Source organism: Vicugna pacos, chromosome 13 (genome assembly GCF_048564905.1).
Source record: "Vicugna pacos chromosome 13, VicPac4, whole genome shotgun sequence".
NCBI lineage: Eukaryota > Metazoa > Chordata > Mammalia > Artiodactyla > Camelidae > Vicugna > Vicugna pacos.
The window spans coordinates 57,274,056-57,299,736 of record NC_132999.1 but is presented as its reverse complement, the minus strand read 5'-3'; the positions used below and the strand labels follow the sequence as shown (position 1 = coordinate 57,299,736).

General features: G+C 48.4%; 1 protein-coding gene and 1 long non-coding RNA gene across 4 annotated transcripts in view; one reads left to right on the top strand and one right to left on the bottom strand.

Moving 5' to 3' along the window:
* Positions 1–21,116, top strand: part of TMEM51 (transmembrane protein 51) — a 47,995-nt gene extending 26,879 nt beyond the window's left edge. For both annotated transcript variants that reach the window (XM_072975340.1, XM_072975339.1), the window contains exons 2-4: positions 13,496–13,569; positions 17,420–17,957; positions 19,978–21,116. In XM_072975340.1, coding sequence (XP_072831441.1) covers positions 17,617–17,957; positions 19,978–20,386 — 750 coding nt within the window. In that variant the 5' untranslated portion in view covers positions 13,496–13,569; positions 17,420–17,616 and the 3' untranslated portion in view covers positions 20,387–21,116. The remainder of the gene's footprint in view (positions 1–13,495; positions 13,570–17,419; positions 17,958–19,977) is intronic.
* On the bottom strand, positions 821–4,978 carry LOC140700799 (uncharacterized). 2 transcript variants are annotated; one of them, XR_012079494.1, is made up of 3 exons: positions 4,650–4,978; positions 3,831–4,032; positions 821–1,120 (listed from the first exon to the last, which is right to left on the bottom strand). It is a non-coding gene; the product is annotated as an uncharacterized lncRNA (long non-coding RNA). The 2 variants fall into 2 exon arrangements; XR_012079495.1 differs by lacking the exon at positions 821–1,120 and adding an exon at positions 3,254–3,426.
* Positions 21,117–25,681: the final 4,565 nt, after the last annotated feature.

The window sequence follows — 25,681 nt, the reverse complement described above, 5'->3', positions numbered from 1 at the left end:
GAGAGGGGCAGAGTCCTTGCACGTGAGACAGGGCTTCAGGCAGCCCCATGAGCCCCAGATCCCAGGGGCTGAGCCGAGGAGGGGAGAGGGGCAGGGTCAACACTCAGCCCCGACCCTTAGCTTCTTAGCAGGTTTCTTAAGTCACTGTCATTCGTCTTTGTCACTGAGTGGTCCCAGACAGCCGCACGCCTGTTCCATCTCTCATCAGCAAATCTCTGCTTCTCATGTTGGCAGAAGGACTGCTGTGTTCATGGAAGCAGTGTGTAGATGTTTAAAAACTCATTCTTTAAAGCATGGCTTAGGGGCAGGTGAGAGGCAGGATTTGGGGGAACTCTGGACTCAGACTATCTGGTTCACAGCCTCGCTCTGCTACTTATTAACGTGAGGCTTTGGGCAAGTCACGTAACCTCTCTGGGCATCAGTGTCTGTATCTGTAACTGGGGATGATGGCAGCGTGCTTATGAAGATTTAAGGAGCTAATGTGGGCTCAGAGGAGGCATTCAATGCATGTTAGCTGTTCTTACCACAATTTAAAGATGCGAGCTTCTGAAAAGAAAAGGCCCTGTTGTAAAATGTGTAATGCCCCCGATTTGTAATGACACACGTTCTCTATATCCAGGTCCACCAGAACCTCTGAGAGCCATGCTCCTGACACCTGAGTGGTGATTCTTTTCCTGGGGGACAGTTGGTGTGGAAGGCCAGTGAACCCCTCAAATTGTACAAGGTTGTGCCTCGGGCCCTTATGGTATGCTGAATAATAAGATTAGTAATGAATAATGACCCTCTCCTCCCAAAAGATGTCCACATCCTACTCCCAGAATCTGTGAATATGTTACTTTATATGGTTAAAAAGCCTGTGCAGACTTACATTATCCAGATGGCATGATATAGCCCCAAGAATCCTTATAAGAAGGAAGTGGAAGGCTCAGAGTCAGAGATGGAGCTGTGGTGATGGAAGCAGAGGTTGGAGTAAAGCACTCTGAAGATGGGAGAAGCGGCCAGGAGCCAATGCAAGTCGCCTCTAGAAGCTGAAGCAGGCAAGGAAACAGATTCTCCCTTGAACCGTCCAGAAGGAATCGGCCCTGCTGACACCTCGATTTGAGACTTCTGACCTCTGGAACTGTAAGAGAGTGAATTTGTGTTGCTTTAAGCCACTGGTAAATTTCTGGTAATTTGTTACAGCAGCAACAGGAAACTAACACAGCCCTTCTCCAGGGAGGGTCCATAGGTGTCTATCAGATTTTCACCTGCGTTGACAGTCAGATGATGTGCGGTCATTGGTCCCAAGCATCTGCGTGGCCCCGGGAACCCCCTGCTTGGTGTTACTGCAGCCTCCTTTCCCTCTGCCTCCCGCCTCCCTGTTCCCATGTAGCATATCTGAAATGCAGATGCTTTTTTCACCACTAATTTCTTCTCTGGAAAGGAAGCCCCAGAGAACAGCCTGTCCTGTCACCCTGGGGGTGCCTAAGTCTCGGCCAATACAGGTGCCCATGGAGAATGCCTCCTGGGGTCCTCAGTCCACCTGATACCAGCTTGGGGCTTGAAGCATCCTGTCTGGATGGGGAAACAGGCTGCGTTTCCAGGAGCAATAGAGGCACTTCTGTGTGGGAACAAACCTCTTAGCAGCTGCTGGAGGCCACAACCTGGCACATAGCTTGAGTGTGTCATTCATGCACCCCAAATAGCCACAGCTGCTCAGCAGAGCCCTCCACCCTCTCCCCTCCCCAGGTCTCGCACACACAGGGCAGCAGCAATGAGCAGGCTGCCTGTTCTCCGCCAGACCTGGCATTGGTTACATCACTGGATCCTCAAAAGCATCATCTTCCTTTTACAGATGCAGAAACTGAGGCTCACAGAGGTGAAGTGCATTGCCAGTGGTGTACAGGATTGAACAGTCCAACAGACTCCATGTATTTTCAACAATATCACTAAGTCAGCTCTTCATTCTTTCATTAAATTCCACGATACCACTATGTCATGCTTTTCATTGATTCAGTGAACATTTATTAAGCTTCTCCTGCATGGACCAGGACCATTCTCAGACCAAGAGAAAGCAGCAAACAAAACAGAAATTTCCACCCTGGAGAGCTGACATTCCAGGACAGCTCTGTCCCATAGAAATAGAATGTGAGCCCCATGCATAATTTTAAATTTAAATTTTAAATTGTAACCATGTTTTTAAAGAGGTACAAAGAAATAGGCTAAATTAATTTTAATAACAGATTTTATTTAACTCAGTATATCTGAAATAGATCATTTCAACATGGGATCCATTTAAAATGTTAATGAGATATCCTTTTTGTCCTACTAAGTCTTTGAATCTGGTGTGTATCTTACACTTCTACAGCACATCTCAGTACAGACCAGCCATTTTTAAAGAGCTTATTAGCTACATGTGCCTAGTGGCCACTATGTTGGACAGTCCAGCCCTTGCATAGAGTAAATATCTACTGGCCATCCTAACAGCCACTGGGTATGATTGGTGTCTCTCACACCATCCAGTGGAACTGAGCAGCCATCAGTCCATTCCTACCATGTCCAATTTGGGATTACACTGGCCCCATTTGGCTCTGTAGCGTTTCATGGCTGGGTTGTTGTGGAATTAGAGAACCAACATTCCTTTGTCAGGTGGTAGGCGGAGGTGCTGGGCCTCAGCTCAGAAGGTTGGGTTAATCTAGCCCTTAATTTCTGCCATATCATCTTCTATGGCCCTTGCAGGATCACTCTCTTGTTTTATTATTGTTGCTATTATTTCATTTTCTTTTCCTCCCCTCCCCTACTCCATTTTTCATTTCCTCCCCAGAGTAACCATCCCAGGGGCATGGAATGTCCTGTTTGGCCAGGCCTAGGGCATGTGCCCACCCCTGAAGCCAGAGTTCTGGTCAAACACTTGGGCTGAGAGTGGGGAGTCCCTGGCAAAGGAAAATCAGGATGCTGTTCCAGTAGGAGTGGGAGTGGCCACTGGGCATGTAAAACAACGGCATCCTCTGAACTTCTCTAGGGGCTTCAGGCTGACCACTGCCCCTCCCTGTTTGACGCCTCCTTCTTGAACCTCTGGACCCTGTGCCTTCTGGGGACCTTTTCCTCTGCCTGAGGAGCCCTTCTTGGCTTCTTTGCCCAGGCTATCCTCTTTTCCCACCTCTGGCTCAGGCCCTCTCAGAAAGCCCATGTTGAGTCTTAACAAACAAATTCATTGTTACTGTTCACCAGGCCTGGGCTGGTTTAGGTGACAAAAAGCCCTAGTGACAGTAAATTCAATAAAATAAACCTTTATTTTTCTCCCATATAAGCAGAGACCAGAGATCAGCAGTCCAGGGCTGGGAGGCTAGCTCAGTGATTACCAGTGACCCAGATTCCTTCCATCTTGTTGCTCTGCCAGCTTCTGCCTCATGCTCCAGCATGGCTGCTGAGATCCAGCCATCATATCTGCATTACAGCCAATAGGAAGGAGGAAGGAGGAAGGAGAAGAAAAAAAGACATGTCCCTTCCGTTCAAGAACCCTTCCTAAATGTCCCCCTCCTCTGATACACACGTCTGTTTATACCCTACTGGCCGGAACTTAGTCATACGGCCCTGCTAGCTGCCCACGAGGTTGGATAATGCTGTCTTTATTCTAGGAAGCCACAGGAAATCAAGCATCAGGAATTTTCTTAACCATGGAGGAAGGGAAGAGTGGATATTGGGAACCATGTGCAGACAAAACAAAACCATCCTGAGTATCAGGCTAGTGAGTTGTCACTATCTCTTGTTTCTCTCCAGGACCAGTAGGAGAAAAGATCAGGAGGTGAGCTGTGCTTGGAGGTGAGCGTGCCCTGCAGGTGACATCTCACCTCAGCCAACTGTATCTGGCACATCCGGAAAAGGTCATCACATTTCCCAGCACTTAGCTGGGTCTTGATTAGCATTTGCAGATCAAATGGCAGAAAGGAAAGGCAGCCAGGCTGTGCCTTCTGAGGCCCCTGAGAAATCATTTTTTGCAGTTCATAGGGGCTTATGTGTCGGTGATGAGGCCACATCAGTGTCACCTGTCGGCTGCAAAGAAAGGAAAATGAGTCTTGTTCATTCCTAGCAGACTTTAAAGCCTGGGAGAGTGGGTGGTGGTGAGTGTGGGCCAGTAACACAAGCTGGGGAAATCCAGTGTCATCCTTCCCTTGCTGCACCGTGTCTTGGCACTTACTGTATACACAGCACTGTACATTTATGTCGATAAAATATTCACTTCTCAACCCTACTAGATTGGTAACTGTTCTGATCACCGCTGGACAGAAAGGGCCTTAACTCCAACCCTTGTACTGACTGTGCCTTGACAGGCTGCTGGGAGCAAAAAAGGAGAAGATGCTGGAAAGCACTGGCAATGCCGTGGAGGTTGTAAGCACTCAGCCAGGGGTAGTTCTTGTTTTATTTCCCAGTGTGAAGGAGGTGCCAAGCCCCGCAAAACAAGACTCCCCTCTGTGGGCTGTTTTTCTCCTCCTCTCCTGCGGGCTGCCCCGTTTTAACCTCAATTCCAGTTTTATGATTAAACATCTCAGCGTCAATTATTTACAATATGTCCAGATGAGTATCAGGGCTGCAGGGGACTGAGTGACTCACGCAGGGGAAGTTGGTTTTTATGGCGGGGAAATGACATGAAGAAAAACAAGGAATTCTACCTTCTGATCACAGAGGCTGAGGTTGGCCTCTGAAGGGCTCCCAGCAGCTGAGTCTTAAGGAGAGGACTCTCGAGGGGAATCTGGGGACCTGGAGGTAGTGGGTGATGAGCTGTTCTGGGTCTGGAGTCAGACACATCCAGTTTGAATCTTTGCTGTGCCACTCACTGTGTGACTTTGAGTTGGTGTCTTAACTTCTCCCTCTTTTTTTTTTAATAAGAGATGCTTTTATTGAAAATCATCATGGTGTTCCCAAATGCTCAGGTTCATTCTCCTGAGATGGGAAGCCCCATAGAAAAGACCGGCAGGACCCCCAGGTAGGGCCACTGCTCTCCTGCCAGCACCATCCAGTTCCTTGGCCCAGCAGCTCTATCTCACTTTTTGTCTCTGAAATGGCTTACTCCTAGGAAAGTAGAACTTACCCCTAAAATTCTATTGGTTCCATAAGCTAACTCCTGATTGGCCCATTTGTAGTACTTTATTTGCATGGAACTCACTCCTGATGGGTTATTTCTCTCACTCCTGATTGGTCCATTTCCCTCATTCTTTTTTTTTTTACATTTTTTTATTGAGTAATAGTTATTTTACAATGTTGTGTCAAATTCTAGTGTAGAGCACAATTTTTCAGTCATACATGAACATGTATATATTCATTGTCACATTTTTTTTCCGCTATGAGCTACTACAAGATCTTGTATATATTTCCCTGTGCTATACAGTATAATCCTGTTTATCTATTCTGCATTTTAAATTCCCAGTCTGTCCCTTTCCACCCCCCTCCCCTTTGGCAACCACAAGTTTGTATTCTATGTCTATGAGGCTGTTTCTGTTTTGTATTTATGTTTTGTTTGTTTGGTTTTTTTTAGATTCCTCATATAAGTGATCTCATATGGTATTTTTCTTTCTCTTTCTGGCTTACTTCACTTAGAATGACATTCTCCAGGAACATCCATGTTGCTGCAAATGGCATTATGTTGTCGGTTTTTGTGGCTGAATAGTATTCCATCATATAAATATACCACATCTTCTTTATCCAGTCATCTGTGGATGGACATTTAGGCTGTTTCCACGTCTTGGCTATTGTAAATAGTGTTGCTATGAACATTGAGGTGCAGGTGTCATTTTGAAGTAGGGTTCCTTCTGGATATATGCCCAGGAGCAGGATTCTTGGGTCCTATGGTAAGTCTATTCCTAGTCTTTTGAGGAATCTCCATACTGTTTTCCACAGTGGCTTTCCTTGCTTCCCTCTCCCACTCTTAGTGATTTAGATGTCTTCTTTTACAATTTTGTGTTTATTCTTTTTGTAATTCATGGCAGTTATCTCCTTTCCAGTTACAAGTTTCTCATTTTTGTAGCATCCTGCTTCTTTTCTATTTAGAGTAGACAACTTCTCTTAACTTCAGTGTCCTCATCTGTGAAATGGAGATTATTCTAGAAACTTTTTCATTAGGACTTGGGGGAAATTTAAACAGGATAGTAAATGATAAATTAAAATATAAGTATATCAAGTAAATAGTCATAAAATATCATTAATAACTATTTATATAAAGTAAATAAAATAATAAGTGAAATTATTATTACTGACAGTGCATGTCTGGAAAGCATCCAGCACAGTGCCTGGCACTTAGTAAGTGCTTCGGAAGTTTTCGCTGTCGTTGCTACAGTTCCAGAATGTAACCTTTGGATAAAGAATTGAGTGTGACAGGTGACTTCCTAAAAATCAGAAGCAGGAGGAGACCAGGGAGCTCAGGACAGCAGCTCTGGCTAAAATACTTCAAGTAGGGGTCACAGATAAAAAGTGGAGAAGAGGGGGAGGGCATAGCTCAGTGGTAGAGTGCATGCCTGGCATGCACGAGGTCCTGGGTTCAATCCCCAGTACCTCCATTAAAAAAAAAATAGGTAAGTAAATAAACCTAATTAGCTCCCTGCTTCAAAATAAAAATAAAATAATTTTTTTTTTAAGTGGAGAAGAGAGGGTGGGGAGAGGTTTGCACAGCTGAGCTGTATTCCCAAAGGGCTCTTGGCAGAAAGTTTGGGAACCACTTCTATACAGGCAGCCTTGCTGTAGCTAAAAAAGAAAATATCCAGATATGGGCAGGATAAACTTTCTCCAGCTCTGTCCTCATCTCCAGAATCAAGGCCAGTCTGAAAAAGGCCTGGGAACAGGAGGGCTTTGGTTCTGCAAGATTCATCGGTCTGCAGAGGTCTGCCTGTCTCCTCTGCACACCTCTGGTTTTTAGTTAAAAACTCCTCATATAAGGACCACATAAAATAAACATCTACCTTGTTTTGTCCTAAGGGTTTAGGAACGGTAGTTTTGAGCCAGCAGGAGAGCCCGCGGCCACCAGCTTGAGAGAGCTTGCCCTCAGTTACCACAGTTACTGTCCCAGCGAAGCTAGAACAGCTGCAGACTTGGCTCACTCACGGAATCGTGGGTTAACGTGTAAACCAGGTAGAGGAGGGGCAGGTTGCCCGGTCTCCCCTCAGCCTGGTCCCACGAAGAATGAGCGCAAAATTCACCAAGGGACTGGTTTTATCAGGGTTTAGGAACTGTGCCCAATTAAACCAACTACTGGGTAAGTAAACAGTTCGAGTGTCGGCAGGTGCCATAGAAAGGTATGAACACGGATGCCGCCTGTGTTCATTTCCTGTGGCTGCTGGAAGAAATTATGCTGAACTTGGTGCCTGAAAACAGCACAGGTTTATTCTCTTTCAGTTTGGGAGGTCAGAAGTCCATCGTCAGTTTCTCGGGCTAAAGTCAAGGTGTCAGAGCGGCTGGTTCCTTCTGGAGGCTCCAGGGGAGAATCTATGTCCCTACCTTTTCCAGCTTCTAGAGCCCACCTGCTTTCCTTGGCTCATGGCCCCTCCTTTCATCACACCAGCCTCTTTCTTCCATCACATTTCCTCCTTCCTCCTTTGACTTTTCCCTCCCCTTTATAAGGACACTTGTAATTAAATTGGACCCACCTGGATAATCCCAGCTAATCTCCCCACCACAAGATCCTTGATTTAATCACACCCCAAAAGTCCCTTTTGCCATAGAAAGTAACAGGCACAAATTCCATGAATTAAGATCTGGATGCCTTTCGGGGCTATCTGACACGCCTCTTCCCAAATTCCAAGAAACACAGCGTGGTGACTCGCAAATAGCCCTGAACTGGACCCCAGATTCTTCTCTGTCCCCAACTTGAATGGCCTTTGAATGAGCAAGTCACCCCTCCTGGGCTTCTTATAATGTAGGCGGTCTCTCACCTGCCTCTGCAGGTCTGTAAATGACAGCTGACCCAGTGCCTTCACTCCTTGATCTATCAGTTTTACTGACCCCGTAACGACCAGGCAGGCTCCAGCCCCAGGGCCTTTGTTCTGTGGGTCCCTCTCCCGGAAGCATCCTTCTCCAGAGCTCCATGTGTTTCCTTATGGGCCACGCCTCCTTCAAATCTTTGCTCAGACATCACTGTCTCAGTGACTGTGTTCCCTGACCACCGTATCTGAAGTCAGCACTGCCAGCATTCCGTCCTGCCCAGCCCAGCATCGTGGCTTTCCTCTAGTTTGGATCACCATCTTAACGTTTTATAGCATTTTCTCTGTTGGGCTGGTTTTCGGTGAGCTCTCTGGGACAAGGCTTCTGTCTGTTGTAGTCATTCCTCTGTCTCCAGCACTTGAGCAGACCCTTGCACATGGCTGGCGCTCAGCGAATGGTGTGTTGAATGAATGAATAAATACCTGTAACTCAGAGCTTTGAGTTCATAGCATGTAACAGCCCAGCGAGGTAGATCCCAGTACCGTTCCCCTCTTCCAGGTGAGACAACAGGCTGAGAGAGGAAAGAAGGAACCTGTCTAGGTAACAGTTAAGTTGCAGAGCTGACATGGACGCAGCCTCTGGCCGGAGCCCACACTGGAAATCCCACCACTTGGTGGGTGGAGTTGGTTCTTGCAGTCAGCCTCCAGAGTCCCTGATTTTAGAAGCTCTCCCCTCTCCCCTCCTTTACTTTGTGTGCAAAATGCCTCTCAGGGAGCAAGAACCCAATGAATCAAGTTGGTGTCCAAAACGGCCTGCTGGACAAGGACAAAACAGAGTGTCCAGGTGGTACCCAGGTTCCCACGAGCCTGGCCGGCAGCCAGCACACTGACCGGGAGCAACGAGGTGGGATGCACTCCAGCCTCTGCTCCGAGGTCCCAATCCTCCCGCCTCCCCAGAAGCTGAGCTGACCCTCAGAATTCTGCATTCCTGGTCTCCAGAGGGTTGGCAGTGAAATCTTACTTCGCTTCCTCCTCGTGCCCGGAGGGTAGTCTCTCCTCATGTTGGAGGGTGGTGGGACGGTGGAGCTGACCCTTCATAATGGCTTCTGACTTGCCTTGATTTGAGTTAATCAAGGTTGGCTGAAAGGCTGGCTTTCTGTCACCCTGTGGACGACGAAGGTCTGAGCAAGGAGACCAGAGCCCAAAGCAGGGTGCTCGGGACCACCGCCTGAGGCTGTGAGACCTGGGGCAAGTTTCTCAACCTCTCTGTGCCTCAGTGTATTCAGTGATAACATGGACAAAGGTGAGGACAGCAGTCCCTCCCTCACGTGGTGGCTGGGCAGATGCGCTGACCCCTGCACAGTGCTCAGGGTGAGCCCGGCACTCGGCCGCTGTCCGGGAAGCAGTAGGAGATGGTTCTGTTGCTGACTGTGTGCTGGGGCTGGCGTCAGGCAGGCCGGGCGGGGTGGTCGGTGCCTGTGCTCAGCCTTGCTTCCCAGAGCCGGGGACCACTGGTGGCTCATCCACAGAGCTTGGAGAAGGATCACGGTGTCAGACTCGCTTTGATGGTGACAGGACCTCTGGGTACTGCCCAGCAGCCCACAGGCACCAGACTCCATCCTGGCAGGGAGACACATAGAGATGTCACTTTCCTGAGAAATACTGAGAGTGGCTGGAGCCCTCCAGATGGGGTCCCTGGTGCCAGCCCTGTAAATAGAGTCACACGCCAGCCACTTGTTTAGAGAAAGACACCATGTCAAGCTCTCGAAGAAAAGCTCCTTGATTTGTTAACTTGCTCCTTCTGTTAATGGCTCCGGAAGTCTTCAGAATGACTTTGTCTTCCTCAATTTTGCCAACGCTTAATGGATCAGCAAGGAGACTGGAGACATCAGGTCTTTTAAAATTCACAGTGTCTCATGTTGGAGAGCGGGCAGCTGCCTCTTCTCTCCGCGAGAAGGGGTAGGTCCTGGGAGACGTCCTGCCTCCCATCTCTGTGCAGTTTCTCAGGCGGAACCCTTTCCAAGGAACACCTGAACCTCCTCTGCCCCCAAACTCTGCCCGAGGGAAGTTTTTATCCACCTCAAGGCCTCACAGAGCTGATGCTTTTCTTCTTCCCGCCCCCTTCCCAGGTGAATTGGTTGCGCTTTCTGTAGGCTCATTTTCTGTGCCCCATTTTAGCAGGGCTGCTTAGTGATGAAACGTATGGGTTTTAAACATACCTTATATAAGACATAGCCATGTACTAGCTGTGTGACCTTGGACAAGTTGCTTTACCTCTCTGAACTTCACTGTCCTTATCTATAGAAAAGAACTAATTGTTAAATGATTGTTCATGGAAAGAGCTCAACTGAGGCATGGAGTCGGCGTTCAACACCCATTCCCTCTGTTGGCATCCCTTCTGCAAGGAAGAATCACCCGTCTTCCTGCTGGACTGTGCACGTAGTCTCACGCCTGCATGTCCCCCAAAGCCCCTGGCACACAGTAGGGACCTAGGAATTGTTGGAGTCAATCAAATTCTTTAAAAAGCCATTCTAAAAGAAATGTCCACCTGTCACCCATCACGCCTTGGTGATGAATTATCTCCAGGGGTGAACTGTGCGTTGCCCCTTTCTGGCCTGCATGCCCCACCCAGGGACTGGCCCAGGGGGACTCGGCCTTGTCAGCGCTGGTTTGGTGCCAGGGAAAGGAGGTGGGCTTCAGAGTCAGCTAGATTTGATTTTGAATCTTGACCCTGCTGCTTACAGCTGTGTGACCTAGCACGAATTACCTAACCTCTCTGAGACTCAGAGATAGTGGGGCTGATCGTTCCTTGAAGGTCATCTGTGAGGATGAGATGCCTTTAGAAAGGCCTGATTCCTTCTGTTACTGTTCCTACTATGGTCATTACTCTGCCTTGCAGATTGCTTACCATCCTTTTTCTTTTCCCATCAGCTGTCTCTGGCTCGGGCAGCCCTCTTCCCCTCTCCTCTACCTTTATGACTCATTTGCACAGTGCTTTTTGTTTTCCCTGAGTGCACAGTCTATGAGAACCTGTTCTAAAAGAACAAGAACCTGACACCCTTTGACCTTGGCTCCTGGGGAGGTGGCCTGAAACTCCCAGGCGGGACGGGGGCAGTGGCAATGGTCGCTCAGGGCCTTTCTTCCCACCCCAACCCCCTCCCCGTGGCATGAGACTGGAACTTGGTGACAAAAGTGCTTGTGGGCTGAAACTTGGCCGAAAGAGCCCCACTGAATTCTTCCTTTGTGATGGAAATGGTGCACAGCCTGGTTCCCTGCAAGTGGAGCTGGGGATCCCTTCCCAGTTATGCAGCTTGGCAGGAAGAGGTTGGGGCACAGGGAGGATGGTCAAGGAGCCTCTTTGTCACGGGGGCTGGTCATGCTGCCAGACACCTCTGAATGCCGAGGTGTCCTCCCCCTAAACCAGCTGGGCTGGACGGTGCCATTCGGGGCCCCAGGACAGAGCTCAGTGGCCATATGAGGGTCTAGATCAGAGCCCTGCTTTCTAAGCTGTGTGCCAGCGAATTGCTGGGATCCAGTAAGAGGGGGACCAGGGAAGGCCCGCCCAGCAACACATGGAGACTTTTGCTCTGTATCAGTCAGAGCAGCACCGTTTTCTGTTTTTTGATTTTATTTAAATTGTTGTCTTGATACTAGATTTCAGAGAGGCTCCAGTCCCAGGGTGGACTGGTGGTTGTGACCCCCAGCTCGGGTCTCAGCCAGGTAAGCACTGACATCAGAGCTGTGACTACTTTTCCCAGGGCACAGCTCTTCCCCCACTCCCAGGGAAGTCCCTAGCTCTAGCTCTGGCTGGCCCGAGATATGCATGGGAGTGAAGACAGGGGCTGTCCAGGCTGGAGGAGCAAGGCTCAAGGCTCTAATACTCCTGCTGAGAAGACCAAGGACCACCTGAGACCTCCAGCTCCAGGGAATATTGAAAGTCATTGTCTCAGGTCAGAATGGAAATCACATTTCACCTGGTGCCTTCCCCGTGTTGCTGGCAGGTCATTTGCATATGGATATGAGAGTTGGGTATCCTGAAAACTAACTCCACCTAATCCTCTCCCCATCCGTGCGCACCTCGGACTAGGCATTTCCCCTAATTGACAGAGGAGATCGGTTAGACTTTTTAGATACTCATCCATTCATTCAACAAATAGTTATTAAGCACCTGTTATGTTCTCAACACTCTGTGCCGGGTGCCAGGCATGTAGTGATGAACAAGGCAGACAAGAACTTTCTTTTAGGGAGTTTATACTCCAATGGGGGAAACAAGGAGACAAAAAGAAAGCAAAACAAGGCTATTACAGACTGAGGTAGTATCATTCATCCATGGGGAGCAATGTCATAAGTTTGGGGCCTGGGAGTAGTTGGGTGAGTGAGGGGACATTATATAGAGAGTGACCTTGCTGAGAGGTTATGTTTGAGCTGAGAGACAGAAACAGTAAAGAAGTGGACAAGCAGAAAAGTCAGGTGGAAGAGTTTCAGTTATCAGGAACAGTAAATTCAAAGGCCCTGGGGCAGGATGTGCTTAGTTTGACTAGAAACAGAAAGCAAGCCACTGCTGCTTGGTGAGCCAAGAGATAAGATGGGAGGGAGGCAAGAGTCCCATCCAATCTGTGGGAATTTGGATTTTATGCTAAGAGTAATGGAAAGACATTGATGGACTTTTACAATCTCTTATTGCAAAATATTTTAACCAATCAAAAGAATATATATAAGATAAATGTGAGGCTTACAGAATAATATAATAAATAAACATCCATGTACTCTTTACTGTTCCCTTCCCCAACACCATTTCTCACTCCTCCAGGGAGGTAGCTGTTATCCTGAATTTTAGTTTATAATCTTTGTATTTCTTCCTAATATTATAAAAATAGAGCAATGTATTGTTCAGTTTTGCTTGGTTTTGAATGTCAAATAAATAGAATCCTGCTGAATGTGTTTTTCTGCAGTTTTTGTTCCTGTTCAACCTCCAATGTGTCAGAATGGGCCACACTGGTGCTTGTAGCTGTGGTTTATTCCTTTTCACTGCTGTATAGTACTCCACTGGATAATCACTGCATAGTAAGCCACTGTCATGGCTTATCCTTTCTCCCAGGACATGACAGTATTTGATTTTCTAATGTTGAATCAACCTTGCATTCTTTAGATAAACCCAACAAGATTGTGATGTATCAGCTTTTTTTTTTTTTTTTTTAATGTGAGATTCCATTTGCTGATGTTTTATTTAGGATTTTTGTTTCTGTGCTGGTAGATCAGATTGACCTGTCATTTCCCTTTCCTGCCTTCCTTGTCACTTTTGGGGTCAAGGTTATATATTCTTCATAAAAGAAGACCTGGAGAGTGTCATTTTACCTTCTTTTACCCTCTGGAGCACTTGTGTAAGAGGGAGAAAAACATGGAAAGCTCCCATACTGTCATCCTTCTGCAACCCCACTCTTGTGGTACAGAATCTTGGCTTCTTTTGATACAGCTTCTCTTGTGTGTACCCTACCCCCACCCATAGCCCTCCCAACAAAAAATAAAGCAAGCACGTGCCTTCCCCATGAGCACCTCCAATTGACATGCTCACGGCTTACTTAGAAAGCTCCTTTTCTGCTTTTTTACAGGTGGGTCTTAACTCAAGATTTTAGCATGAAGATTTGCTGTCAGGCCTGCCCGGAGCCTCCCCAGGTAACAACAGGTAGGTGCCTCTCTTAACTGGTTAACAGTTTTCTTGAAAACCCAGATACAGGATCACTCACTTGTCCCTTTGGGCCACCTTGAACCTGACCCGTGATGGATCCAACTCCTGGGTCCAGAGGTGCGTCTGGCCAAGCTGGGACCCCAGGCTGCCCACTAGGGCTGCTCAGTTTTAAGGACATCTTGGAAACTATGTGGTCCAAATCCTCCAAGCACAAAATTAGCGTCTTTCCATATTTTTGAAAGGGAAAGAACACTGTACTAAATATAACGTGGGTCAACAAGCCAGGAAGAAGATAAACAGTCGCCAGCTGCACCTCAGGGAGCTGGGTTTCCACACCCGCTGGTGAACCAGCTCGAGATCCTGGTCTCCAGAGGGAGGGTGGGACCGATGAACAACTTTAAGCTACTGTTGGACACGTAACCCTGCTGTGTGTTCCAAGCAGAACCTTTCTTTTGTAACAAAACCCTAAACCCTTTACTTCATTTTCTTATTTGAAAAGCAACACGTGCACGTTTCGGTGTTTTCCAGTTCTTACCCTCCCAGTAAGAGAAAGAAAATAAAAATCATTCTACTCCCGCCACACAGAGAAAATAACTGTAAACATCACGGCAGGTGTAATTTGAGTGTGTTAAAATTTAACAGCATACATTCAATGATGTCGCTCAACAATTTTTGCCCCACTAGTGTTCCCTAAGGAGTCTTTTTAGACTTTCTTTTTGTAATAGTCCCCACCCCACCCCATGAAATTTTAATACCACAGATATGCTGGGTATCTGTTTATGTATTGTGGAGGACCACAAACTGTTGTAACAACTAAGATGATTTTATACCATCCCTAAGAGCCAATTTTCCCCCCTTGGGGGTGGTCTTACCCCATTGAGAATGCAGGCCTTAAATATTAATTTTATTTAGTATAATGATAATATTAATTTCTGTAAGAACTTACTATGTGCTGGTCACATACTGTTCTAGGTGCATTATGTATACTTACTGTTGATTTATCTTAACTCCCCTATGAGGTGAGTACTAGAGAGCTTTCATCTCCATCTTACAGTTGTGGAAACTGAGGCACAGAGAGGTTAAGTAACTTGTCCAAGGTCACACAGCTAGAAAGGTGCAGGGCCCAGGCAGCCTGGTTCCAAAGTTCACACTTAACCACCAAGCTGTGTTGCCTTGCAACAACACATCTTAATTGTAAAAAATATCCAAAATACAGAAATAGAGTAAAAGTTCTGCTTCCCAAGCTCCCTCCATCCCCAAAAGCAATCACTGGTACAAGTCTGGAATGTGTCCCTCTCCCTGGGATTTCTATGTATATGTTTGCAGGTAAGAAAATATATTGTCTCTTTTTTAATTTTAACATTTAAGGATCATTCAGCCTTTTCTCCCATATATTCATTTATACATACTTGTGTTTAGAATTTTATTAAAATTAGAATCACACTGAACATACTGTTGTTTGACTTTAAAATGTACCATTAGCTGCTTTGAGACTAATTGAATAAGTGCATATTTAACCAGATCCAGGTTATTGGCTATTTAAGTAGTTCCTAGTTTCTCGCTTCTGTAAAGCTACGATGCATATCCTTGCCTTGTACACAGTTCTTAGAAGTTGAAATTATAGAGCCTAAGGGTATCAACATTTTTTAAACTTTTGGTTCACAAATGTCAAAACTTGCCATCCAGAAAAAAACATGTGAAGTTGCCCATCCCAGCACCCTCACCCACACTGAGCATTATGACTTGTTTTTGGTCATTGACAATTTAACAGTCCAAAAATCTGTTAATTCTGACATTTTTATCTCTGCCCATGCCTCACATCGGGGCCCTGTTTTACTCACATGACAATATAAGGCAAACCTTGAACTGAGAATTAATGAGAGCAAGGAGGCAGAGAGGGTAACATGGCCCCATCACTGGTTTAATAAACAGGTCGTCAGCCTCCCAGGTACGAGGCCTGCCTGTTGAGTCCTGAGCAGGTGCTCAGTAAGTGGTTTTTACATCTCTTCTGCTTCCAGCATGAGCCTGGGGCTGCACCTCTCCACCACTGAGCCCTCCAAGTCTGGCCTTGTCTCAGATCCATTTGGCAGAGCTGATGCATTCCCAGGCCTGCCAAATCCCTCATCCTTCCTTTTGCTGGCCGTGAGTGATGGGAGAAACATACACCCTTGTATATACGGTAGACTGATCCCTGTTCGGTGCTCTGCGTGCATACACACGCATGTTCATGCACCAGGGCGTGTGTGCGCACGTTTGTACACACACACGCCCACACATATACTACAGCACATTCAGGGCGCAGACCGTATGATGGGAAGTGGGACTTCTCTCTCACAGAGACTTCCCATATGCCCTCGAGCCCGAGTTAGGGCACCTGGCTGCATTATGCCCCAGTTCCCATACTTTCTTCCCAATTTATTGTTACTCCCTGTAGACTGTTTTCCTGCTGGCCTGGAAGCCCCCCTCATCCTTAACTTACTCACCAGTGTTTCTCCAGCACCTACCACTGCTTAGCAGATGCACAAGAAATATTTGTTGAGTAAAAGAAAGAAGGGATGGACTTCCAGCCGATAAAGGATGTTATCCCAAATATTTTTAGAGTATTTTTGAACAAAGTGGCCAGTTTCAGATGGAGTCCACTGTTTGATGAGAAAATATCTTTGCAGCATCAGATTTCAAGTGGCCTGATTAGCCGTCCTTTTGCAAGAAGCAGAAAGAATGCAGTACCACAAACAGGACTTGGCCCATCTAAACAGCTATAAAGTTTTACTGTTCTGCAAAGGCTGCGGTTGCAGAAATAACGTACTTGAGGAGTGTAATTAGCCAGGAGCCTTGCTTGCTGGTCCTCCCGCCCTCTGCAAGTGTTCTAAGCGAAGCCCTTCTAGTCAGTTGCTTATCTGGCTCCCTCTCCCAGCCAGCAAATGGTTATGGACTCCCAGGTTGGTTGAGCACTCTCTTCTGCACAAGTTCTCCAAGCAGCTTCACGGGAAGAGAGTTTCTCCTCCAGCTGGGCACAACAGCTAAGATGAGGAATGTGCAGGCTTCTGCCCCTTTAAGAAAAGCAAAACTCCATGTGGCTGAAAAGAAGTGTGTCCTGCAGGGTGGCTTCATGTGGCCTCTGTTCATTTCATTCATTGGATTCAGCAGAGATTTTTGGAGTCCTTGTTACGTTCCAGGAGCGGAGTGAAGAAGATGCGGTCATGGGAAGAGAGAGATGGGCCACAGTAGTTGCTGGGGGCGTGCGGGACACATCAGGGAAGGGCAGCAATGCCAGGCGGGGTGTGGGAAGGAAGGTGAGGTGCCAGACAAGCGGGGGAGGCAGGGCCAGGTTAAGCCAGCCACGAGCATGATTCTAAGGAGCCTGGATTTTCTGCAGCAGGAAACAGGGAGCCACTGAGGGTGGTGAACAGACCGCAGGGGCCTGTCTGGACTGGGACATAGCATTGACCAATGCCTGTCACCTAGGCGATTCTGGTACATCAGTTGATCACGGCTCAGACATGCCATCGTCCAGTCTCCTTGCGGTACCCGCACAGAGTGAGGTTTCATTACATTCCACAACATGTTTGAATGACCTGCAACTCTGACCTTTCCGTCCTCCTGCAGGGAAAGGCCTGCCATTTCCTTTTCGGGCGGGGGTAGGCAGATCAGCCTTCCTTTCGCAGGCTCACAGAAGGAGTGGGAGCACGTAAGACATCTGGAATGCATCAGAGGCGAGGCCCAGCCCCGCCCGGGACTCAGTCCTGCCTCTTAACCCCTTCAAGCGGACAGCCGCTGCGTCCACCAGGGCGGCCTGAAGCGGAGCTGATTTTCCTCCCTTTCTGATTTTCCTCCGCTTTCCTTTCAGACCTCTCGGCCGCAGCCGACCACACGGGATGCCTCGCATCGGCTTGAAACGGTCCCTCGAGAGTCCGTGGCTGTGTTGTCAGTGTGGCCCTAGGGGTTTTGTTCAGGGCGTGTAAGGGGGCTTTGCTGCTGCTGCTGCCGCCTTTTATTTATTTCCTTTCTTTCTTCGAACCTGGGCCTTGTCTGGCTCCCACTGGCATGATGGCCCAGTCCAAGGCCAACGGCTCGCACTATGCACTGACCGCCATCGGCCTGGGGATGCTGGTCCTCGGGGTCATCATGGCCATGTGGAACCTGGTACCTGGCTTCAGCGCGGCCGAGAAGCCGACCGCTCAGGGGAACAACAAGACGGAGATAGGCAGCGGCATTCTCAAGAGCAAGACCTTCTCCGTGGCCTACGTGCTGGTTGGGGCCGGGGTGATGCTGCTGCTGCTGTCCATCTGCCTGAGCGTCCGGGACAAGAGGAAGCGGCGGCAAGGCGAGGAGCTGGCGCACATCCAGCACCCGGGGGTTGAGCCTCACGCCCAGGAGGAGGACAGGTGAGGACTGGCTGGCCTCACGGCCCCTCTCCCAGGGTTCAGTGATGGAGACCTTTTCCTCTAGGAGCCTTTCTCCCATTAAGGCTTCTGTAAAACAGTTTGTCATTTTACAAAGAGCTTTATACTTTGATCCCAAAGTTTCCCAAATAATGTGCTACGAATGGATGACAGGTGTATCGAGATTTTGACATGCCCAGGGGATCTGCAGGGGGCCTGGAGTGGCCAGAGCCTTCAGACCGGCTGCTTGTCACTTACCCCACATCCTGTGCGTTTATGCTTTGAGTTGAAAAGGTTGGGAAGCAGGGTTCTCTTTGACCAAAAATGCTACGCACACATTTAAAAGACAAGTGGTCAATTGGGGAACCTGTGATCAAGGTTGATCTCCCTATTGTAAAAAGAGCCCTTGCAAAGGAATATGAAAGATGAACCCTTCAGCAGGGAAACAGACACAGGACACAGACAAGCATTTCATAGACACTCAAACGATAGATACTCAGCCCCATTAGTCAGGAAGTGCAGAGAACCCAAAACGGGCCATAATTCTTTGGCCATCGTATTGGCCAAGGCAGCCTCCGGGATTGGGGATTTGTGGGAAAATGGGTTGCTGATGAGAGTGTTGATAGACATAACCTTACTGAAGGGGAGCTCCCAGTAAGAGGCCGTATTAAAGACGTGTGCACCGGTCAGTGCTACTCCTGAGAGCGTGTCCGTGGGAGACAGTCACACCGGTGCAAAGGGGTTTGCACCCCTGTGTGTATCAGAGCGCTGCTGAGAACCGCAAACACTGACAACCTAAATACTCATCCATCGAGCATGACATGCCCATTCCTTGGAGTTCTGCGCAGCTTATACTCGCTAATGTGGGACCACGTCCAGCACGCTGAGAAAAGGAGGTTACAACACCGCGTGTTAGGGAAGGTCCTCATGGCACCAAACGCTGTGGCTGTGGGATGAGAGAAGGATCTGGAAAGGTACACAGCAGAAGGTCAACGGTGGTTATCATCTCCGGGTGGAAGGATTTGGGTTTTTTTTTTTTCCTTCATTCGATTTTTCTGTATTGTTTGAATTTTCTGCAAGTATGTCTTATCTCTGTGGTGAGATGGGAGTTGTTTTTTATCTTGGAAAATTAAACCGATTTTCTGACAGTAAAAAATAATCATGCATAGTCTAGAAAACTTGGGAAATAGAGAAAAGAATAAAGAAGGAAGATCAGTCACCCATCATAACCCACCCTGGGTAATTCATGAGCTCATTCTTAAAGGAGATGAAAGCAAAGCCCAGACAAACAGTGAGGTTTCCCATGTTGGCCACTGTCATCTACACAGGTGACACAGGTTCAAGTGTGAAAAAATGTGTAAAAAAAAATGCCCTTTTTGGTTTTCCTTTGCCAACAGTCAAACAAGAGTAAGGCTGAGGATGTGACCCATCCTTTGCATCTAACGGTGAACTTGGAAGACAGAATTACAGAGTAATTTGAGATACATGTAAATTTTATATTCCAGATATTCGTTCTCTACTGGGGGATAACTGTTTTGCTTCAAATTGGCAGCTGTTTCGTGCATTTTATGTTGCCTTTGGTCAAAGGACCCTCTGCTGGGTATCAGAAGAGCCCACCGGGCATGTTGTGAAGCGTGAGGCTTAAAGGCAAAGGGGGGTTAACACCAGTGATAGGACGTAGTAGTTGAGTATGTGGCATTCATACCTTGCCCTCCCACTTCTTAAAGGTATGACCAAGTCACTTAACCTCTATGTATCCATTTCCCCATCCATAAAATGGGTATACTAATAGTACCTAACTCATTAGTGAAGATGAAATTGGTTCCTATGTACTTAGAGCAGGGTTTGGCTCATAATCAACTGTTGAAGTGTTGGTTTTTATTACCTCCGGGACACCTTTGTTGTTTACAAGGCTGGTTTATGTGCCCTAGTGACAACACGGGATTTGGGGGCCATCTGTTTGTGATTTTAAGTGGCCCGAGCACATGCTAACACCCCCGTGTCTGTGCCTGCTGTCTTGCAGCCAGGAGGAGGAGGAGGAGGCCTCCTCGAGGTACTATGTCCCCAGCTACGAGGAAGTGATGAACACAAACTACTCGGAGGCGAGGGAACCGGACCAGAACCCCAGGATGAGCATCTCTCTCCCCTCCTACGAGTCCTTGACGGGGCTGGACGAGACAAGCCCCACCACAACCAGGGCCGACGTGGAGATCAGCCCAGGGAACCTCCCCGACAGGCAGAACTCCAGACTGGCCAAACGCCTGAAGCCGCTCAAAGTTCGAAGGATAAAATCCGAAAAGCTTCACCTCAAAGACTTCAGGATCAACCTGCCAGACAAAAATGTGCCTCCTCCCTCCATCGAGCCTTTGACTCCCCCCCCACAGTATGATGAAGTCCAGGAGAAAGCCCCCGACACCCGGCCCCCCGACTGATGGCCCCTCCCCGAGCGTGTCCCTCCCTCACTCATCCTCCACGCCACCAGACCCCGAATGAAGCCACTTCAGTCACCGTTGAGAAGCCGAGGGGCCAGGTGTGTCCTTAGCAATTTGGATGGGGGCCAGGGGGCAAGGGGGTGAGGGGATTCGGGAGCAGTCCACAGAACCTCACGTGGCAGGTGCATCGGAAAGAGCTGCTGCCTCGGATCTCGTGATGTTGTGACCCCATAGAGGGACAGGGTGCTGGCATCGTCCCTGTTGGCCTTCCTCAACTCTGAATCGTCAGTGACATCACTCCTTGTTCCAATTAGGAAAGGAGACCTAGCAACTGGTTTAGGTTGTGGTTTTGTTTTGCTTCCGCTAGGACTGTTCTGTTTCCAAAAGAAAACAAGTTATGCCTTTGCTTTCTCACTGGAGTCCTGAACTGTGGGTAGGAAAACTGACCCAGCTTTATGGAAAGGACACAGGCCTGTTTCGTGAATTAAGCCAAACAAGAGGCTGGATGATATACATAGGAGTCCCGTGGGGTTCTCAGAGAAACGATGCCATCGGTTCTTTTGAGGACCCCAGGCCTGAGGAGGTGCAAGGTCCTGGTCTTCGTTGGTAGAGTTGACTAGTCTCTCCTGCGTAACGGCAAAAAAGGAAGGCCGTATGAGATGTTCTGTTCCTTCTAAAATGCCGTGCAACTGAGCTTTTTGTAATAAAATATTTTCTATGTCGTTCCTTTGCTGCTGTGTTACTTTAGTCATTCTTCCAAAACGGACTTGCTGAGGGAGAAACCTCACTGATAAGGATATTAGCTAATATACCAAACACCTAGTGTATGTCCCATTTTCAACTGGACCCAAGCCAGGTGTTACTACATTTTGGAGGTTAGTTCACGGAGGATCAGGTTAATTAAAAGGCCCCATGTCCAACCACACGTAAGTGGCAGAACTGGGATTTGAACCCTGGCTTCCAGGACCTGAGTTCTTAAATATTCTACTGTGCAACTCCATGTAAAGAGCTTGTTCATACTTTGAATGAGGACCTGTGCCTCCCAAGAGCTGAGACTGTCCCTGTCAACCCACGTGCCCAGCAGAAAGTTCTGGGTGTTTGGACAGCAGCTCTCTCCCTGTCGTCTCCTCTTCTGAGAACTGGCCCGGGTGGGCTGTCTGATCGTGTGGGGCGGGTGAGCTTGTCCCGGTGGGCAGGGCGCAGTGCCTCCCTGTGGAGCTCAGGAGAGCAGTTCACCGCGTGAGAACACACGGGATGGCAGCCTGCCGAGGCTGGGCTGAACCAGAGGACCGGGTACGTCTGGGGTCAAGGTCTTGACCGTGGAGTGGGAGTCTGGGAAGACAGACCCGAGTCCAAAGTTCCCTTCGCGGTGTTGGCGAGCAGGGAGCGGGCTGCTGGGGGTCTGCCTGGCGAGGAGCTTGATTAAAAGAGTAAATTCTCAGGGCCTGGATGTTCCTGAAAGCTCCCGTGGGAGGGAAGGGGTGGCGGCAGGTAAAAAGTGAAGCACCGTCTTTTATCACGATTGGCAACAGTGCCTATATTCCAACCTTTCATTTCCTTGCATAAATCCACCCACAAAAAGGGAGTTGCAAGGGTCTGCTTTGTGGCCAGGGATGCCCGGAGGCCTGGTCTGGTCCCAGCCCTGCACCAAGCCAGCTTGTGCGCCTCTGTGTAGCTCGGGCCTGGACTTGCCCTTCAGCTACCATCTGCGCTTCCCCTGGATGGGAAGACAAATGGGAGGAAAAGGAATAAGGGACTAGCAAGTTCCAAGTGAGCTGAGAAACGACCTTCTAAAAGGTCTCTCGATCTGGCCTCTGTAGACAGCTGTGGGGGGCTCTGCAGTCTAGACCCTCCTGGGAAGAGAAAAAGTTGGGGAGCCTGCAGTGGATCAGCTGACCCCGTAGCCCCCAAAGATCTCAGGCTCTAATCCTTGGGATCTGAGAAGGTTACCTTATATGGTAGAGTTTTTGCAGCTGTGATGAAGCTAAGGATTTTGAGATGCGGGGATTATCCTGGATTATCCAGGTGGGCCCTAAGTGCCATCACTTAGAAGTGAGAGGCGGGAGGAGATGACCTACACAGAAGAGGAGGAGGCAGACTGCAGTGGTGATGCATCTACCGGGCAAGGGGTGTCAGCAGCCACCACACCTGGATGAGGCAAGGGATGGACATGTCCTAGAGCATCCAGGGGAATCCCTAACCCTAATCCCTAACCCCTAACCCTTCTGAAAAACCTTGATTTCAGCCCAGCTGATGTGGATTTTGGACTTCTGACCTCCAGAACCATAGGAGAATAAGTTTGTTGTTTCAGGCCACTAAGCTGGAGGGAATTTGTTCCACTAGCTTTAGGAGACCAACATGGGGCTCAAGCTTCAACTCTTTAGAGACCAGCCCCGCTTTGATCTGAGCTGATCTTGACTCTTCCTACAGGCAGGAGTGCTGTGGAAATTGCTGCACTGAGGACCCTGTTTGTTTTATATGTGTGGAAATGATCAAATAGAAAATGATTCATACTGCTCAGAGACTAGCTCGTGGATATTTAGTATATAAAATACAGAGCATGGATGCACCTCTGTCTAAAAAGAAGGCAGAGAGAATGTGAGCTGGGAATGCTAGCAACAGGCCAGAGCCTGAATAGTGCCTAGAGAGGCAGGGAAGTTATCTGCAATAAATTAAAAGCAAAGCAGGAAGTCACCTTTACCTCAAAATTCCCCCAGGCACACTCATCCTGTTTGCTCACTGATTCAGACTTATCAGAGCTCTCTATCTTTTGACTACAAACAAAAAAAAAAGTAAAACCCAGAAGAAAGACCCTAGGCTGTCCTTTCGTCTCCATCATGTTTTTGTTCCTAAGGTAAACATAAGAAAGGCAGAGATGGAGAAGAAAAGTCAAGAAGCCACGCACCTGTTCTTGGGCCCTCACTGGCCCCAGGGCTATGAACCCAAAAGGAGGAATCTCAGCAGCCATGTCGGCATCATGTGACCTCCACTCTCTCAGGTCACAGCTGATAGGACCTGAGGTGTGTGTCCACCTGACCTGGGAGAACCAATCAGAAGCTGAGCTGAGCTAGACTCGTCTCTCCCAGGAACTGGCCCTGGGACGGAGAGGCTGGTGGGGTGATGTAGTCTCAGGGATTAGGGGCCACAGGTGAGTGAAGCAGGGGACGCTGCTCAGCAGAGAGAGAACGAAGCTAACTGCCGAGAAAGGCAGACACGAAAATGAGACTGCAGAGATGGCTGTCTTCCAATGACTTTCTGGTCCTTGGTCCTCGTCCCTTGGGAAGCCCAGCTGTACTTCTGCCCCTGGGTTCCACAAGAGATGCTATGGAACCCATCAAGTTCCCCTTTTTAGCTCTGATCCTAAATTTAGCCCAAGTCCTTGGAGGCAGGCACTGCCTTGGCTTTGTAGGCGACACAGGGTTCTCAGCGGATACTCCACCTGGTCTCACTTCCGGTTCCCACTTTTCTCAGCCTGGTTATGGTTCTGACGAACGGGAGCCTCAAGAGGATGATAGAGGTGAAAGATCGTGTTGGAGCGTGACTGTGGCTACAGGGCTGAGTGCTGCCTGGTGTGTGTGTGCGGCTAAACCAGCTGGATCCGTCCACACATATGTACTGAGCACCACAAGTGTGCTACGTGCCGGGCACTCTCCTGGGCTCTGGGGACACAGCAGTGAAGCCCCAGCCCTGCTCTCCATGGGAAGGTTCTCGCTTGGACAGTGTTTCCCAAAGTGCGTCCCATGGCCTTTGGTGACAATGACCATGATCATCTGGGACTGGCTACTTGAACTGGATATAATAAACTTGAAAGCCACCAGGAAGCCGTGTGCACAGAGAACGCTGGTCTACAAGAGAAGACTGATGAAACAGAGGTTCACAGAGAAAACAGTCCTCCTGAAAAAGAGAGAGTTCAGCTGGTTTGCATTTCCTGCCCTCACTCACTGCCCTTTAGGTTGTGGGATGCCCCAGGCAGCTTTCAATAAAGTCCTATCTTTGCTTAAACAAGCTGGTTTCTATTGCTTGATGCCAAATGACCTGAGATGCCTTTATTCTAGACGGACAAGTGTCAGATGGCAAAGCCAAAATAAACCTGCAAGTGTGGATCAAAAGTGAAAATGGGACACAGCTTTATTCCTGGAAGTGGATGGATCAATCCAACCACAGGCCATAAAGGGCAAAGAGCCCTTCTGAGGATTAATGGTCTCATTTGTTGCCTTAAGGGCTCTGACAAGGACCATTTAGCTCCTAGGACAAGCCATGCTGAGTATTTAAGTACAGAGTTATGAAAGGACAGCCCCCGTTCTGTCTGCAAGTGTGGAGAGCCAGAGATGGGCTTTCTTTCAGTCAGGGAGGACTTTGTTTTCATCCCAGCACTGCTGCTTCCTAGAAGGATGATCTTGGGCAAGTCATTTGATCTCCCTGAGCCTTGATCTCTTGACCAGCAAACAGAGGCTCCTCATTTGGAGGTGGATACCTTGAGAAAAACACAGGTAAAGTGCCAAGCTGTTCCCGGCACAGAGAAAGCAGGGGGCCACGTGGTGGCTGCGACTGGACCAATGTCTCCTGATGGAGAACTCGAAAATCTAAGCACTCCTCCAAGCGTGAGCCTCGCTCTCGTTTCTGAAAACATGTTCTGAGAAAGTCCACCACGCGCCACCAACAGTTCACAAAGAATCTTCACTGAAAGCCATCTCCAGGAAAACCGCAGCAGGGCTGCGTGGGTGAGGCCCATTGAGGCAGCCCTGGGGTCAGCCTTGCACAAGGCTCAGTTCCTCGGGTCATGTGATGGCAACGCCCATCATAGATGGTGGACAAGCCAGTCCGTTCTGTTTGCTTTTCAGTCTAATGCTGCATTGTCAGTGTATTCAGAACTGAGTGGCTGGTTCTAAGACAGGGATCTTAGACACCCTCTCCCTGGTGAGTTCTCAAGAGTATTTCCCTGGATTTTAATGGGTGGCAGAGGAAAAGTTCCCTGATCAGCTCCATTTGGGAATCCTCAAATTAAAGTATTCATGCAACACATTTTTCATGGAGCACCTACTATGTGCCACATGCTAGGGATAATCTGCAAACAAATGAACCAAGTCCCTGCTGACACAGAGGCCGTATTTTGGTGGAGGAGGGGGACAGGTAATAAACAAATAAATAAAAATATGATATAATGTCAGACAATGAGACGTGCTGTGAAGACAAATAAGGCAGGGTAAAGAGTAAGTGAGGGGGATGGCCCACCTGGGTGATCAGAAAAAGTGCCCGAGGCAAGTAATGTTACGGAACCAAATTTGGGTCCACTTG